General features: G+C 41.0%; 1 protein-coding gene across 2 annotated transcripts in view; it reads left to right on the forward strand.

Annotated features, from left to right (window-relative positions):
• LAMA4 (laminin subunit alpha 4) overlaps positions 1–17283 on the forward strand; it is a 106281-nt gene that overhangs the window by 11659 nt on the left and 77339 nt on the right. For both annotated transcript variants that reach the window (XM_074819295.1, XM_074819297.1), the window contains exon 2: positions 12725–12826. In XM_074819295.1, the coding sequence (XP_074675396.1) occupies positions 12725–12826 (102 nt within the window). The remainder of the gene's footprint in view (positions 1–12724; positions 12827–17283) is intronic.

The following is a 17283-nucleotide window of genomic DNA, read 5'->3' on the forward strand; positions in this document are numbered from 1 at the left end:
GTCTAGGAAGATGCATGTAGCAAACTAAGAGAAATGAACACAGCAGGTTAAAAGGGGAAGTTATCAGCAGAACTAATGTTATTTGTACCTTCAGTAAAAGCTCCAGCTCTTCATTTGTTTTTCCAAGATGAGGAAAATGTTTTAATCATTGTATCTAACAAAGAGAAACACCCTGAAAGATATTTTAGCAACAAAAAAATTCTATATCAAATAGATTTTTCCTTATTCATATTTCCTCCCTCTTATGAATTGAAGAAAACAGATTTTCCTTAAATATCTTAAAGCTCTCCTACAAAGTTAGTTTCAACTTTTAATGTGACATTTCAACACTGAAATGTAATTCTTTCTCCCTACCTTCTTTGACTAATACCTTTCATATATCTAGTATGCTTTGACAGTAAATCCTCACAGGTCACTCATAAAAGTTGCCCTCAAATACCAGAGTGTGGTCTATCCCTTAGAAAGGATGGAGAAAAAAAATGGGAAATCAGCACGGTGCCAAGCAGTGCTATGTAAATATGCAAATGAATTTAAAACATGGCTGTTTAGCTGGAAGCCAAAAAAGTTCTTTCAGCACTGGATTAAAAAGACTGGAAGTCTTGGGTCCAGCAACAGTTTTATATTCACTGCAGGCATCTGAAACAAGCAAATCATGACTACCAGAAATGTCTGCTCATGTGGGGATATTCATTATTCCTGGTGGTTCTGACCGGTTCTCTTAAAAGACATGAAGTTGGTGACTTGTGTCACTGCTGTGGATTACACTGGGTACATCTGGGACACTATAATTTGGGATTACACTGGATACACTGCTGTGGATTACACTGGGTGCATCTGGAGACAGTCCAAAACCACCAGCTCTAGGTGGCCCTCTTTGAGCAGGGGGGTTGGACCAGATGACCTCCAGAGGTCCCTTCCAGCCTCAACAATCCTATGATTCTGTGATTCTGTGATTCTGAGTGACTATGGTCATTATTCTATTTTACAGATAGAGAAACTGAGTGAAAAAGTAATGCTCATGGTCACACAAGAGATGAGCAGAAAAAGGTGCTTTCTTGAGTCCAAATATCCTTATGAACATAGGGACAGAGGAGCTCATGCACAGAAACAAGGTGATGAGTTTCTCATCTGTTCAGTAAGAAGGAATATTTTTCCTTATGTTAATTTCAAACATAATGAAACTACTGCTGTGAAGATGTTAGTACATTAGATGTGAAAGGTATGTCATGAAGTGGGTGAGTGACTAAAACCAGGTGCAGGGAAAGGCAAAATGGAAAAGAGGAGTAGGAGGACAAATGGAAAGCAGGACAGGGAGGACACGAGCATGAGTAGAGAACAAGGCAACAGTATAAGGGCTGTGGGAGCCAGTGGGGGCAGGTGAAGATCCACAACCCATCAGCATAATGTTCAGATGTTCCATTAATAGAAACAGCCCAAGAGAAGTACAGAGGCCTCCCCCAAGTAGGGCCAATGAACAACCATCTCATCTGGTTGGCATTTACTGTAAGACTGTTTAAATGACATTCAAGCCTTGTTGCCAACAAGAGAGACATATAATATAGACAAGACTAAAAGGTAACCTATAAATAAAAACTAGAATGAATGTGTGCTATAAATATAAACTGAGGAGCCATGGATTTAATCAATGCCTCACTATATATAAATGGACCTATTGGAACATGCTGTCTGCAGCAAACCCCTCATCACTACAAGTGTTCACTACGCTTCTGAGGAAGTTGTAACTGCACAGATCTCTATCCACATGACTATTCTTTCTACTTTAGAAAATTCAAAACCTTCCAAATTCTGGGGTCACAAGAGCTGGAAGAAATTGATACACAAATGGTTTGAAACTATATCGTTACGATTGTAAAAAAGTGGCACAGATATGAAAGACAGTTAGGACAATGCCTCATCAAATACTTGTATATAAAGAGCTCAAGGACACCTTCTAGAAATATTTTCCCTCTCCCGCCTCAAAGATCAGAAAAAAAACAAAGCAGAAAGAATTCAGTTAAACAACTTTTACCCCAAGTCATACACTTCACATAGGATCCATCAGATCATCAGATCTTTTGTCCACATGGCCTACCATGGTTAGAGCAAATGTAGTTGTAGAGATGGATCCTTCTGGTAGATTGGAGGAGTAACAAAATTCAAAGCGTCTAAATACAACCATCTGTTATTTCAACCATTTCAGCTGTTGAGAGAGAGAGAGAACCCTTTAAAGCTTCTCCCATAGGTATTACTGGAAAATTACACATTGCTGGAGATCTTGTGAACAGTGTAGAGTTCATATGTGGAACAGATGAAGGTAAAAGCTGTGAAGAAGAGGAGCAATGCCAAATAATATTGAAAGCAGCAAATAATATTAGAAGCACTGTTTTCATGCAGTTATCACCGACGGCCCTACCCTTTTGGAAAACAGGAATCAGGAGTCTGATCATACAGAGGTGTGTGGCAGCATCTGACGTTGGGTTCAGCAATTTGTTATCTCCTAGTTATGAAGTGTGGCAAGACAGTCTTTCATTGTTAGCTAGGCCAGGTAGGAAAGGCAGATTACCTGCTGATGCACACTGCTCAGATATTTACATGTACCTGTAAAATATGTACTGTGTCCTGGGGACAGACAAAACCAGCATAGTTCTAACCTTTATCAGTTAAATTAATCCCAAGACTTACTTAACAGCATTTCTCAGCTGTAGTCAATATTTGGTACAAAAGTGTTTCCAGCAAGAGCTGGTGAGTTAGTGCCAGTGAGTTCCTCACCCACCAAACTGGAAAAGTCCAGGTGTGAAGTACACCAGAGCATGACACACTGCCTGGAATAGCACAACATTGACTGGATAAGATATGAGATGGGGATAAAAGTTTTTGGCAGCTCATCCCCTTCCAGAAACAGGGCTCCTTCTCCATAACTTAAAGGCATGTCCATGTAGACCATTCAAACCAGAGCATTAATTAATAAACACCCTATCAGTCTGGTAAACTCAGTCTCTGCTGGGCCCAGTGCAGCTGCCTATGCATTCAGAAAAGGAGGAAATGCATGCAGGCTTGCCTATCTGCCGACCCTACACAGAAAGTGCAGTTCATAGGTTTTCCAGTGAACATGCAAGTCCATCCAGTTCTCTGGAATGAAGGCAGCAACCAGCATGGCTGAGTCAGCTTCAGGGTCCTGCAGAGCATATATAGCTATATCCTTTCCCCCCACTTAACCCTTGTTACATTCCCATGTACACACACACTTTTGAGACTCCCCTGCAGTCACAAGATACTCCTAAATGCTACACATGCTTGAGCTAAAATTTAACCTCCAGCAGTTAACCACCTTTTCTGTGGTCAGTAAAATGCATGATGGCTGTGTAAGAGGGCAAAAAGCCCAGGGTTCCTGAGTGTGCTGCACACCAAGCTGCAGTTGCACAAAGTGCACACTATTCATCTACTGGATTTCATGTTTTGGCAACAAATGGAGAGAGGTTTCTCCTGCAGGTCACCAAAGGCAGGAAGGTCAGGACAGTGGGGTGCACTGTTATCACAGCTCTTTTTGTTTGCATAAAGTTTCCCAGCAGACTGAAGAAGAACTAAATCTTTGTGTCTATGCTTATGAATAACACATCTTGGACCTGAGGAATTTGAAACGTCTGTTACTTTGCTCCCAGGGAGCAAGAAATGGTCAAATGTCCATCAGTCTACAACTGGCAGTCTGGATTTTAAAAGTCAGTGTTTAAACACATTGGAAGTCAATTATGTCCTGAGCTGAAAAGCAGATGTAGAAGTCATGTTGGTGCCCTCAGTACTTTCTTGCTGAATGAAACACCAGAAGTAGAACCTTATATCTATCCAAAGTATATTGTTTTGTAGTTAATGATAAGCATGATAAGTCATACAATTTGTGCCTGCCCAGAGCGCTTTTAAGCTAGGATGTCTATGGATTCACTTTGTTTATTTACATCCCAATTTGGCAAAACAGTATTTTTAGTTCAGCAAAACATGTGCCTTTTGGAGGGAACCAGAAGTTGTCCTTAGAATGGGATTGTGCTCCTTTCTGTGCTAGAGCTTTACTTCAGTCACCAGTTCTGGAGATTGTCAAAGTCACTCACAACATCAGAGCTCTTCTTCCCAGCTGTATCTGCAGTGCTTAACCCCAACTTGAGCCAGGAATGAACATGGCAGCACTAATATAATGGCAGGGATCAGTTTTGCTCTCCGTATCTCACAGGCATGTATTACAACTATAGTCACTGCAGTGAACACCAAGTATTTTGGACAAAAATACAAAGTCTTAATAATAATTTCTTACATATTTATTTCCTAAATATGGTCTATGCTGTCCAAAGTCATCAAGCTGAAGCAGGACTGAGCTACTAGTAGCAATAAAATCAATTTCCAGATAATAACATCCAGTGGTATTTTAAAACTCTTCCCAAGAATTATAGCTTTACTAAAGGTGCTAGCATATATGTATGCTTTCTGCCTCCCAAAGAAAAAAAACATATCTCAGAGATGGCCTGAAAAGGTTCTCTCTGAAGATTTTTGAATGCACAAGTATTCAGTGGGGAATATGTCACCAGTGCAGAGTGATATAATACAGCTCCCTTGGAGAGCTACCTGTAAATAGCAGAGGAGACACTATCCAGACAAAGGGAAACATCCCATTACCATGCTCTGAACTGGACAGAATCAGCCCAACTCAAATGTAGAAAGAGAATCACTTGGGCCTGCCAGACACCAAGGTTTCCTTTAGATGAATCCACTTTCTCTACTTGAAGATACTGACTGGTGGAACAGACTGTCAGGAGCCTTTTCACTTTTCCAAAGGTACAGGGTGTCCAGCAGTTTGGCCTGAGCGTAGAACTTGTAACCTGGACCCTTCTACACAGCACAGTACATCTGACATATGCAATAGGTTTCATCTCCATAGACTTTGTACACAGTACAGGTACTTACACGTGAGTTAGCCCTCCAAGTCCCCCTTCGCAGTCAGTAGAGAGGAATGGGCACAGCTGACCTACTTTAGAAGCATTTTAGTATAGAAGAAATTAAACCATACAAAGGGTGTCTAGCTGGCTTCTTCCCATGTGGATGTCTCCACGTTGATGACTCCCAGCCTGCTATGGTTTGGGCTTCCTACACATGCAGTCCCGCCGCCCAGCTGCGGAGGCTGCTGGCCAGGATGCCCCCACACTAGCACAGACACAGCTGTGTTAGCACAGCACTGAACTCAGAGCACGGAGGTCCTCTGGGGTTTAGCCTGGGACTCTCTTCATGGCTGACATAGACATGTCAGGTGAGACCTGCTGAATGCTGAAAACTTGGCATGCTTTCTGTGAGAGCTTGGCTGGTGGTTATTTCTGAAAGTGAAAACCCTATCATAGGTGACAAAGACCAGGAAATTCTTTGGAGAAGAGTCCTGCCTATTCTGAGGAAACCAGAGAAACTGAAATAGCATGAAACATACAGTAGAGGACTGCTTTCTCAGACTTGTTTCTCTAATGTTCTTATTTCTAATAAATAATTACATAAATGAAAGTACTGGGAGATATTCAAGCAGGAAAACATCTTTATTTTTAGGAAGGGCAGTAGGCTGTTTATCTCAAGTTGGCCTAAGCAAACAATCTTCAAAAAGGCCTCAAAACTGTGGCTGCCAATTCCAAATACTGCTCATAAAAAAAAAATAAACAAAAGCAAGCATGTTTGTGTTGGGTTTGGAAATGTCCTCAAGGAGCAGAGGGCTGTTGTTTCCATGGCAATGCCATGCACTTCCAGCAGACTGGTCTCTCTTTTAGACACATGGATCTTAAAATGGGTGGAGGATGTTTATATTATTCATTCATCCCTGTATAGCAAAAGATGGAAAGTTTCAGGGATTTAGTATTATGATGAGTCCTAAAGCTCTGTTTGGCTAAACCATTCCTTCCAGAAAAAGATTACACCTTGATGTGAAGCTGTCAAGAAGGGACATTACTCCACTCAATTTGTCTGATTGTCTTCATCAATGCATTAAAAACTTGGGCTTTATTTATTAATGTGTCTACTTTTACAGATATCTATGGCTGATATGATGTCTGTTATACCAGTGGAGCAACATTTTTCTATTTTCTTTTCCCTGGGCTATGAGGCAAACTTGATAATGTACAAGTAGAGCTTGCTTTCTTATCTCCTTCTTTTCTTTCACTCCATAACAGACAGTGGGGACTTTTGAGGGTCCCATAGTTCTGAAACTGTTGATCAATCTATGTTAAGTGATAAATATTATTCAAATAATTCACAATATGTGTCACAGATCTCCATAGATATTTTGATTGAGAGATAGCCTGTCACACCAGACTTCACAGTTCTCAGACTAAGACTTACTTAAGTGTATGTCTTCTGACAATATTTTTACCATCTTTACAGAACAGGTCAGACTGCAGAAAAAGGGAAACTTGAATGCACAAAAATATTTTCAAAATGAAACAGTATGTCCAATGAACTTGCTACACCATGAGGATAAAGCAGGTGAACGAGCTGTGGTATGTCAGCTTAGCCAGAGGTAACTATCTATGTATGTTCTTGACCATCAACAGATGGTAATGAGAATTTAATTCTCCTCCACTGAAGGCTAAAAGAGCAAGATCTAGTCTTTTGTCATATGAAGAATTAAGGGGGGGGGGGGAGGCTGCCAGAAACTAAGAAAAATGTGCACTTTTGCCTCTTGACATCAAAAAATCACCCTTCTACACAAAATACAGGTGTTTATGACACAGGATAGAACTTTTTTGCATTTTTGCAGGTAGATTTGGGATATTCAGTTAATTAAGTTAATTTTAATTTCATCACAAGCTTATGAGTTCATAGGATTCAATTGTGCCCAGGCTGCACTCACTTTTACTATCCTGAACAGATCTTTGACATGAGAATCTACTAAGTAATATCATAATGTTTGATCTTTGCCCTCATGCCTGAACATCCATGCAGCCCAGTGAGGATCCTTCTCAGACCTAGAAGGAAGCACACCTTTTGACTCTAACAGCAAAGACCATAACACTGCTGGCCAGCTACAACCAAGTCTCAGCTGATACTATACTTAGTAGTGACTTGGCAGCTGATGTGCCATGCCTGCTACTTTGAATGCTATTCTTCAGCTTCAGTTCCCCAAGTACACCAGCTCTCTCCTCTTTTACAATGGTCCTGGAGGCAAGCACCACCATTTTCTTCTGAATTTGTTTTGGATCAAATGTAATGAGATTCCTAGCCCAAGACTGGTAGGCATGAGTATAATGGATATTAGAAAGGTTGAAATGTCTTCATGTAGACCATTTAACCCTGAATCACATCCCTTCATGTACCCCAGCACTCAAGAGAAAATTCTGGATTTAACAAACACTGGTGTGGATCCAAGGGAGCCTTTTATTGTGGAAGAAAGAGACCCTTTGTGCTTTTATATATTCACAGGAAAGTCACAAGTTCCAGTACTAACTAAAGAAACATGCCATGTTTTCTTACCATTAGATGAGAGAGTCAATGGCTACATCTGAATTACCGAATAAAGTAGTATGGGGACCTCCTAGTCAAGTAGCATAACATGGCCCATGTCCACGTGCTGAAGCTCTCTCTGTGTTTTCCCAGAAAAGAATAGTCCCATACAGACTGTCTTGTGGGAGCACGTCCTAACACATGCCATTCTGCCTGGACATTGTCAGGAAAATCACAATCTGTCAAAGAGCAAAATCAAGGAAGAAAATGAACCATCAGTCAGTATGGATGATCATAAACCAGTGCCTGAAACCATGCCTTGCCCTTCTTCATCTGGCTGATGCAGATGCAGCCACAGAGAACATTCTGTGCATGTCCCCAGCACAACTCTCTTCTTTTGGGAAAAGCAAGCCAGAAGGGGCAAAGTCACTGCAAGCATACTTGCCCCGGCACGTCTGCACCACCACTGGCAGCAGGGAAGAAATGAGGACCTGATTCTGCCCCAGTTATGCAGGCACAGATCAGGAGCACCTGCAATGAAATTGGTGGAACTGCTTGAATATAACATGGGAGTAAACTCATACCCTGTGTATGTAGATTGTCTCCCATCTTCAGTCCCTTCTTGCACCCATATCAGCAGAAGGATCTGAAGAAACAGAATACGGCTACAGGCTCCACAGTGCTTTCAGTACTGCAGCTGTTTCTTGTTTTTAAGAAATGTAATAATTAAATCCAGATGTGGGGGGGAGGGGGGAATAAATGCACCATGGGTGTAAAAGATTTTTCAAGAGCTCAGCAAAATCCACATTAGATTGAACTTTTCATCTTGAACTGGAGCAAACATTGTCCCTTGGGAAAAAAAAAATCTAATAATTGTGAAGACATAATTGCTAATGCAGACCTAGCATTTCGGCCTACTAATTGTCTTCACCATTCAGAAACAGACAGTGGACGGAAATGTTCCTCACTCAATTGCCTACATAACAATTTTTCAGGGAGGGTATTTCCATTTTGTTCCAAACCTGTTTGTGCTTTGTGTGCAATTATTTTGTGCTCCCAGAACATTCGACCATTTGAATCCCTCAATTAGCTCAACACTCTGACACTTCTTTTTATAAATATGATGTTGGCTCATGCACTAGAACAACTAACCAATCACTCCGTTATCACTAGTAGGGCAAGGAGCAACACAAATATATCAGAATAATTGAGAATGCCTGAGAAAACTTCTGAACCCAAAGGAAACAGTCTGGATCCCATTTCCCCCTCATTCCCACTTCCCTCATAGCACTGATTGTCAATACCTCATTTCTGGTTTAAATTGATGCAATCCATAGTTTAAAATACTGTATTAAAATAATGAGCATCAGTACTTTCCAAGTTTTTGTGATGAATTGAGTAATGTGGGGGGCAAAAATGTTGCCAAAAAATACCCATGTGACTTAGGACCCTGCATCTCATTTTAAAGAGGGGCTCTGACAGTGAGAACAGCAGAGGCACCCAAAACTGAGGCAGATGTCTTGAGGAACAGAGAACTGTGTCTGCTCAGAATAGGGGGTAAGCTGGTTCCAAATGGACTTCAGCAAAGACCATACAACCCTGCCTGTGCAGCTGGAACCAGTGATGTTGCACTGAACTGCTGCCAGCTTGTTACTGCTGGGTGAGTGGACTAGATGAAAGCTCATTCATGGATGTAATGCTGCCGTACCCTTAGTTGAAGTATAAAGGAGATGACCCTTATGGCTGACTGAAGGTTTTGCATAGACACCCTTACACACAGTCATACATTTCTGTTGTCCATATTCACCATCATAAGTAAAAAATTATTCTGCTTAGACCTGCAAAACCAGGAAAGCTTTTGGGCAGACACTAATGGACCAGCTGGGACCACCCACCAGTTGAGGGGCAGCAGAGAATTTAACATGCCTTAGATCTGTATGGATGGAAAGAAATATTGCCAAGAGAGATACTGGGATAAGAATCTGTTTTCAATTGAGAAACTAACTGTCTCCCTCCCACGGTGTGTGGCATAATCATTCAGCTGAAATCCTTAGTCTGGTGGGAGCCAGTCCTACAGCTATGTGTTAAGACTAAACAACTGAAAGAAACAAGCAGTACAAATAGATAGTACTTCTGCTCTCCCAAAGTGGCTATGGTATGAAGGCTTTTCCTCCCAGGAGCTATTATCTGAGTGTTTCCAAAGCAAACCAGATAAAATACTGTGTGTAAGAATGGTAAAGGCAAATGAGTTTTCCATTTATGTTCATCTCAGCTTCTCAGAGCTCTCTGGGATAAGCTTGGATTAATGATTCATTTGTAAACCTCATTTTTAAAGCTGCTTGTTAGTCATCTCATAAGATACATTATTTTCTAAACAAGCAGCTCATCTGGCTGGATAGAAGTATCTACCCACCCTTGAGAATGGAAGCTAACATGCAGATGAATCTTAGGATTGCTGGCTCTTGCTACCCAGTGCTCCACAGGTATAACTACAGCACCATGCAGACATACAAGTTCAGGTCCCAGAAGCAGTACAGCCACAGTACTGTGCCAGGGTTAATTAGCCACAGACACCAGCAGGGCTATTTAGCAATGCTACTCACAGGCTAGTTTTTGCAGCTAGTGGAAGCATCACTGCATGGTGCTGCATTTGATATTGTAGACCTGTTGTTCATGTCATAGCTTACAGTTGGCGTGAGAAGCAATGGTTAGCTCAGTACATAAAAGAAATCAACCTTTATTTCAGAGCAACCCAGGAAAATGAGGAAGAAGGAGATACAAAGGAAATCTAATCCTAATTCGATCAGTACAATATATGAGCCTCATAGCTCATACAAATACAAGAAGGATCATACCCTTCTGATTCCTTTGAACTTCCCACTTTTCCCACTTTTTGCAAGGGTAAATGACCTCAAGACCCACAGAATACACAGAGTGCTGTATAGGCAGCCCCAAAAAGTATTCCAGGAGACCCTGGCATACCTCAGGCTCTGACAGCCACCTCAGGGATAGTGTTTGTAAACGCTAGCAGAAACAGGGTGTGATAAATAATTTCTGGAGATCTAAATGACATGCTAGGGCCTTCACATCAGCTCTGCAACAACACTGCAGAGTTAGGCATGGGTGAGAGATTTAGGATCCAAAAATTCATGAGTCTGCATGGATCTAACATAATACATGTGACACAGGGAAACTGCACAGGGTGACCAGGTGCTGCCTGATGCTCCTGAGGCCAGCCTGTGTGTGTCTCACCAGCTTTGCATAATGAGGTAGAAGTTTCTCAGTGGAGAACAAGAATTTACACATAACATAACAAACAAAAGTTACCCTCTTTCATTTTCCTTTTATTTTCCAGTCTTAGAGGGTCATCTTAATAGCTTTGTTTGTGTTTCTGATTCCTTATATTATTGCTCTAATTAATATTTAAAAGAAGGTGATTTAGATATTTACAATCTTCTGTTTAATTCTGGTAAGCTTTGGTAAGTTATCAAAAGTGCTAAATTATATAGTAACTCAAAGAGTTGTGGCTCAAAGTCCAAGAGGACAGCAGTGATGAGTGGCATTCCTCAGGGGTCGGTGTTGGGACCGGTGCTGTGTAACATCTTTGTGGGAGACATGGACAGTGGGATTGAGTGCACCCTCAGCAAGTTTGCTGATGACACCAAGCTGTGCAGTGCAGTCGACATGCTGGAGGGAAGGGAGATGCCATCCAGAGGGACCTGAACAGGCTGGAGAGGTGGGCCTGTGCAAACCTCATGAAGTTCAAGAAGGCCAAGTGCAAGGCCCTGCACATGGGTTGAGGCAATCCCAAGCACAAATACAGGCTGGGCAATGAGTGGATTGAGAGCAGGCCTGTGGAGAGAGACTTGGGAGTAGTAGTGGATGGAAAACTGAATATGAGCCAGCAATGTGCGCTCACAGCCCAGAAAGCCAACTGTATCCTGGGCTGCATCAAGAGAAGTGTGGCCAGCAGGTCAAGGGAGGTGATTCTCCCCCTCTACTCTGCTCTCATGAGATCCCACCTGGAGTCCTGTGTCCAGCTCTGGGGCCCCCAACATAAGAATGACATGGACCTGCTCTAGTGGGTCCAGAGGAGGCCATGAAGATGATGAGGGGGCTGGAGCACCTCCCTTATGAGGACAGGCTGAGAGAGATGGGGTTGTTCAGCCTAGAGAAGAGAAGGCCTTATAGCGGTCTTCCAATACTTAAAAGGGGCCTACAGGAAAGCTGGGGAGGGACTCTTTATCAGGGAGTGTAAGAATAGGATGATGGGTAACTGTTTTAAACTGAAAGAGGGTAGATTTAGATTAGATATAAGGAAGAAATTCTTTAATGTGAGGGTGGTGAGACTCTGGAACAGGTTGCCCAGACAAGTGGTGGCTGCCCCCTCCCTGGCAGTGTTCAAGGCCAGGTTGGATGGGGCTTTGAGCAACCTGGTCTAGTGGAAGGTGTCCTTGTCCATGGCAGGGGAGTTGGAACTAGGTGATCTTTAAGGTCCCTTCCAACCCAAACCATTCTCTGATTCTACGACATACACCAGGCATAGCCACACATTAAGAAACAACAATAAAATTTTACCTTTCATGCAATCCCCCCCATTTATTTTTTATGTCACATGAAGAATGATTGAAGAACTGTTGTATCTCCCAGGAACTGATTACTTCCTGGAATGACAATAGGTGATCTCTGGCACATCTCACCAGCCTCACAGACAGACAGACAGACAGACAGTCCTGCTTTGGTAGCCTCCCACAGCAGCCAGCCAGCTTTCATTCAGAAGCGGGTTGATCCTTGTAGATATGTTTCTGTCTCTAGGCTCTTCATCCAAAGCTCATCAAAGCTTTGATGTAACGTAAACTTTCTAAAGCTTTTCTTATTTAAGTAAAAGTTAATCTTTTCCTATAAATACACCTTCCTTACTGAATAAGGATAATAATTTCTAGTTAACTCATCCTCTAGTATAAAATGCAGTAAGAATCTGCCAGCTCCTCATGCACAGGCAAGCACCCACTTCTGGCCAGGGGCAGAACACAGGCAGAAATGCTGATAGCTTCAATACTGTAAGGCAAAAAAGCAAACACAGGGGCAGGGAGTGAAAGAACAGACTCGCGTTCAGCAGCGTGTGTGTGGTCTGCTACAATGGGGTTGTGCAGTGTGCTCTGGGGAGACCTGATGGTTGTAATTCTTGCTTTTCCCTGCCTCTCAGCCAAACCTAACTCTCCAAATATGTATGCATAGGAAATACTTTATTTTTATTTTTTCATTGCAGGGATGCCAAGAAGGATTTTACCGTACCAGCTCAGGAAAATGCTCTCCTTGCAACTGTAATGGTAATGCAAACAGATGCCTTGATGGATCTGGAATCTGTGTGGTAAGGAATTCCTATCTTCTCTGCTGGTCCCTCACTAAATAACAGTACCTTTTTTTTTATGATAACATGAACCCTTTCACCCTTGCATGAGGCTTCATATGAAGGAAATATTACCCAGGCAAACCCAAAAACCATGGTCTGATTCTTCTATTAGCACCAATGCTCAGTTTCAATACACAGCAAAATCAGTGACTGTACCACAGGAGCTTTTTGCTGAAGAGCAACTGTAAGCATAATCAATAAGATTATTCTGGCCAAATTTTATTCTCACTTACTTAAATTACCTCTGCAGATTCAAAACACTTCCTGCATGTAGTATTTGTGAGAGTCAGTATACTGGGGAAATTTTTTAGTCCATCAGAAATATAGAAAGAATTTTGTATACCTCTGGAGAAAAAAATGTATAAATTCAAACACATTTCATTCTCCCCTTTATGAATACAGTGCTGTATATCATATAAACAATTTACAATGGTGAGTGACCCTGTGAGTGTATATACATGTGTTATCCATAGTAATTCTGCTGCATGGCAGCCTCCTGCTGTGAAGGAACAACATGGGGAGGTTGAAATATTACACCAAGGGAAAAGCGTGTTGAACTCCAAGGTAGTATTACAATTTTCCATATGTTTGATCTCACTCAGTATCAGCTCATACAGAAAGCTGTGAGTTAGTATTAGTAGTTGATCACTTGTAGCTCCAGAGCAAAAATCCATCCAGTAAAACTGACTCAAATTACTAGTGGGAAATCAGAGCAGTAATACACTAAAAAAAGGATGGATGTTAATACTGTAATGTATCTAAACCACATAGCAAGAACTAAGCACTAGTGTACCCTTTACAGGCTTGTAAAGCAGGAGTAGAGCCCAGAGCTCCTTCCTCTGCCATGTGTTACTTTTGACAAGTCATAAACCTTTGCCCTCAGTTTGTCTCTTCATAAAATGGCCTGATAATACTCACATACTTTGCATCATTGCAGCCTCTATCAAGTTTTCAGTTATACAAATACATAAAGTCATGCTCCATGGCATATCTCCTACTGTTTTTATTTCTGAGGGAGGAATACAGTGCAGCTGTTCAGGCCAGGAACAATTATTAATGCTTGGCCACAGTAGTGTGCTTAGGATTGGCTGGTTTCTGCAGAACACATATTCGCTTGGTGTTTTAATATTAAATTTTTAAAAGCTGTTTTACACTGCAAGGCATTCTCAGCTATTCTCTTTCACGTGTACAAGGCTTTTGATCATGGGATGATTGTCCCCTTAGTGTCCAGTGACAATGATGGCAAGAGGAAACTTCCAATTGAAGACACGGGAACAAGAGAGAGATCTTGAGAAATGTCTGCTTCTGGTGACTCTGGTGACCAGAGTTTCTGTAGTAGAATATATGAGATAGGGAAGTCATTATATCCTCAGTTTACAAACACAACAGAAGACTTGTTTCCTGTCTTCTACGAAAATAAGGGTTCAGGAAAAAAACAAAACAAAACTGAAGTTACTGTATCAGCAGGAAATAACCTGAAAGTATATGTACATTCCTGACTGGCATCTCTCTGGGATACTAAACTCTTGGAGCTGGCCAGGTAGTAAAGAACAAAACTAAGAGCTAAACCCCATTTTACTACTTGAGTTCAAATAAGCCATTTGATGGCTTATCTGAATGATTTAAGAAGCCATTAAGATCAGGACATTTACTTCTGAATAAAGAGGAACAGCAAAAAGGCTTAAGTGAAATAAGAGTGAAAGGGAGAGTACATGGTGCAAGAGCAGAATGAAAATGGGTTTTGAAGGTTTGATAGCATAAAACAGAATCAGAGATGCCCATGGGGACTGCATTAACTGAGGATTTGGAAATTTCCAGGGAAGATGGGAAGACTGATGAAATTGGTAAACTGCAAAATATGACTGAAAGCCTGGGAGAAGAAAAGCTTAGAGAAGGAAAGATGTAACTTGAATTACAGTAGGAAGAAGCATGCTAGATGAATGAATGCAAGTAATTTGGGAAAAGGAGAGCTGATGGTTGGCAATGTGACTCGTATTAAAATCAGTGGACAAAGCAGACTTCCCTAAGGACCATTCTGGAGAAGCACAGGAACAAATCTGGTCAAAGCTTGCTGGGAGTTTCTGCAAACAGGTAGGACCACATGGTATGGAGAGATCACTATTTTCTCTGTCCTCAAATTTTTAGGCAAATTACTCCAACAATTTTTGCAGTGGTAACCACTACACCTGATAGTAAGACATAAGACTTTCTGGAGTCAGTTAGTTTTTAATAGGCTGCTAAAAGAAAAAAGACATTCTGTATTTATCCCATATTGTTATTGTTGTCATCCTCCATTTCTATCAGTATAAACCTGCTATCTCCCTGCTTCTGAGATGTAACAGTGTTCTAAATTTTTATCATTTATGGACTCTCCACTGGCACCACCTTACCCTAACCATGAGTCACAGATGTTATGGAATGTCCTTAGCAGAAGATCTTTAGAAGAACTGATGTTCTCAAAAGTTAAAAGTTTCTATGTCTGCCTGTTTATTCACACAATAGAATGATTTAAACATGGAAAAAAAAATATTTTGTAAATTAACTCTGCTGACAATGATGTAAGACAACATGAAAGTAATGATAACATTGTGTTCAGTTGGTAGATAATTATTTTGTGTAGTTTAAGTAATAACTAATCTATAAGAACTGAATAAATGAACCGGGCAGTCTGGAAATGAAAAAGTACTCTACTTCAAAAGGGATGAAATATAAGGGTCGGACTCCATACAGTGCTCTAAGACCACCATATTATGCAAATCCCCCAAATCAATTCGGCTAATGTAGTTCCCACAACATACAAATTAATGATATTTTTATTGGCCTGTGCCCTGAATTTGAAATCAAATAAAATTAAACCCCTATTAATGATGCCTTAGGGTAAAGTACTCACATCTTTAATTTCTGCTGACATAAATATCTATCTTAGGGTTCTGTTTCAAAACTTCTCGCAGCTTATTCACAGAGTGTAAATCAAATCCACGAGTCTTCAGAAGCTTATTGAATGACACAATCCATGAATCAGCAATCTCATTAGTTAACCAGACAGAAGAAATTATTGCAGACAGAGCCTTTCTTGTATAGATGTCCACATAAAACTGGTGCAGAAATCAGTCATGTGGTCCTGTGATTAAAACTGAAGAGCCACTCAGTCCTTTTTGTTAGTAGAGAAAAATACCCAAGTGTTAGAAGAGCAGCCAGCACAGTGTAAGCTCCATTTATGGTATAATACAGTAGAGATGTCAAATAATGCTTCATTTCAAAGACATTATCTGGTGATGCATGTAAGGCTAGTAGAGGAAGAAACACCAATTCCTTGTATTCATTTTAGACTTTCGACTTTTAATATAGTTTTCTCAATCCTGGCTAAGATGAGAAAACAAAGTCACTTGTAGGGCCCTCTAGCTTTTTATTTTTGGAAACATGCGTATATATATGTTAACTGGGTGAAACTGTAACAGCTGCAAGTGGCAGTCTGCAGACAGTGTGATATGCATTTCTCCTGCATAAAGCCCATCCCCCAGACCCTACCCCTTCAGCAACCTACAGCTGAGCTATTTCTTTACAGCACCACCACTGATGGTCCAACATTTGAAAATTCAAACATGGGAGTGGGCTTCAAATGACTTGAGTAGAATGGCAGAGTGGCCATGATGGTCGACTCTGAAATGAGTGGCATATAAAGATGAAACAGCTTGTCTAAAGCAATGAGATCTCATAACATATGCAAGTAGTATAACGGGCAGGGCTTTACCATATTAAAAACTGTGATTACATAAACTAGGGAAGGAAGTTGCCTGAGGTGACTGTAATGTACTGTGGCAATGACTCCAGATGAACACAGTAAAATGGGTTGAAAGGGTGAAAGGATTTAAAAATTACAAAGCTGGACATCCAGAAGAAACTTTTGTTGGATGGAATTATCAGTGTCCTTTCTGAGGTTTCTGCTGTTAAGGGAGTTTAAATCTTCATAAATGCATGAAAACACATAGAGCAGAAGAATTAAGTCTGGAGAAAACACTGCAGCAGAAGGTGGAGGGTAAATTTGTTGGTGTCTACCTAAAAATCTCTAAGTGCTTTGTTATCATCTCAGTTCCATATATTTGATCAGTGTGTATATAAGGTTTCCAAAGATTGCTCATAAATAAGTAAATAAATAAATATGATCTTTTTGGAAGAAGAAAGACCAAAGGATCATAACAGTGGAGAGGATAAATTCGCTGGTATCCTTTCCAGCCTTTATGGAATTTTTTACAGTAGAGCATATTGTCATGTAAGTGATTTGTGTTTAAGCTTTTGGGTATACAGCTGAGTGGAAAGGTTGGAATGGATTTGGCAGTTCTGCCTGAGAGGATAATATGTCCCACACGATTGCCAAGGCAGGTCTGAAGAATCGCCAGTGGATCTACAACCATCCA

The sequence above is a fragment of the Strix aluco genome, chromosome 3, assembly GCF_031877795.1.
Source record: "Strix aluco isolate bStrAlu1 chromosome 3, bStrAlu1.hap1, whole genome shotgun sequence".
NCBI lineage: Eukaryota > Metazoa > Chordata > Aves > Strigiformes > Strigidae > Strix > Strix aluco.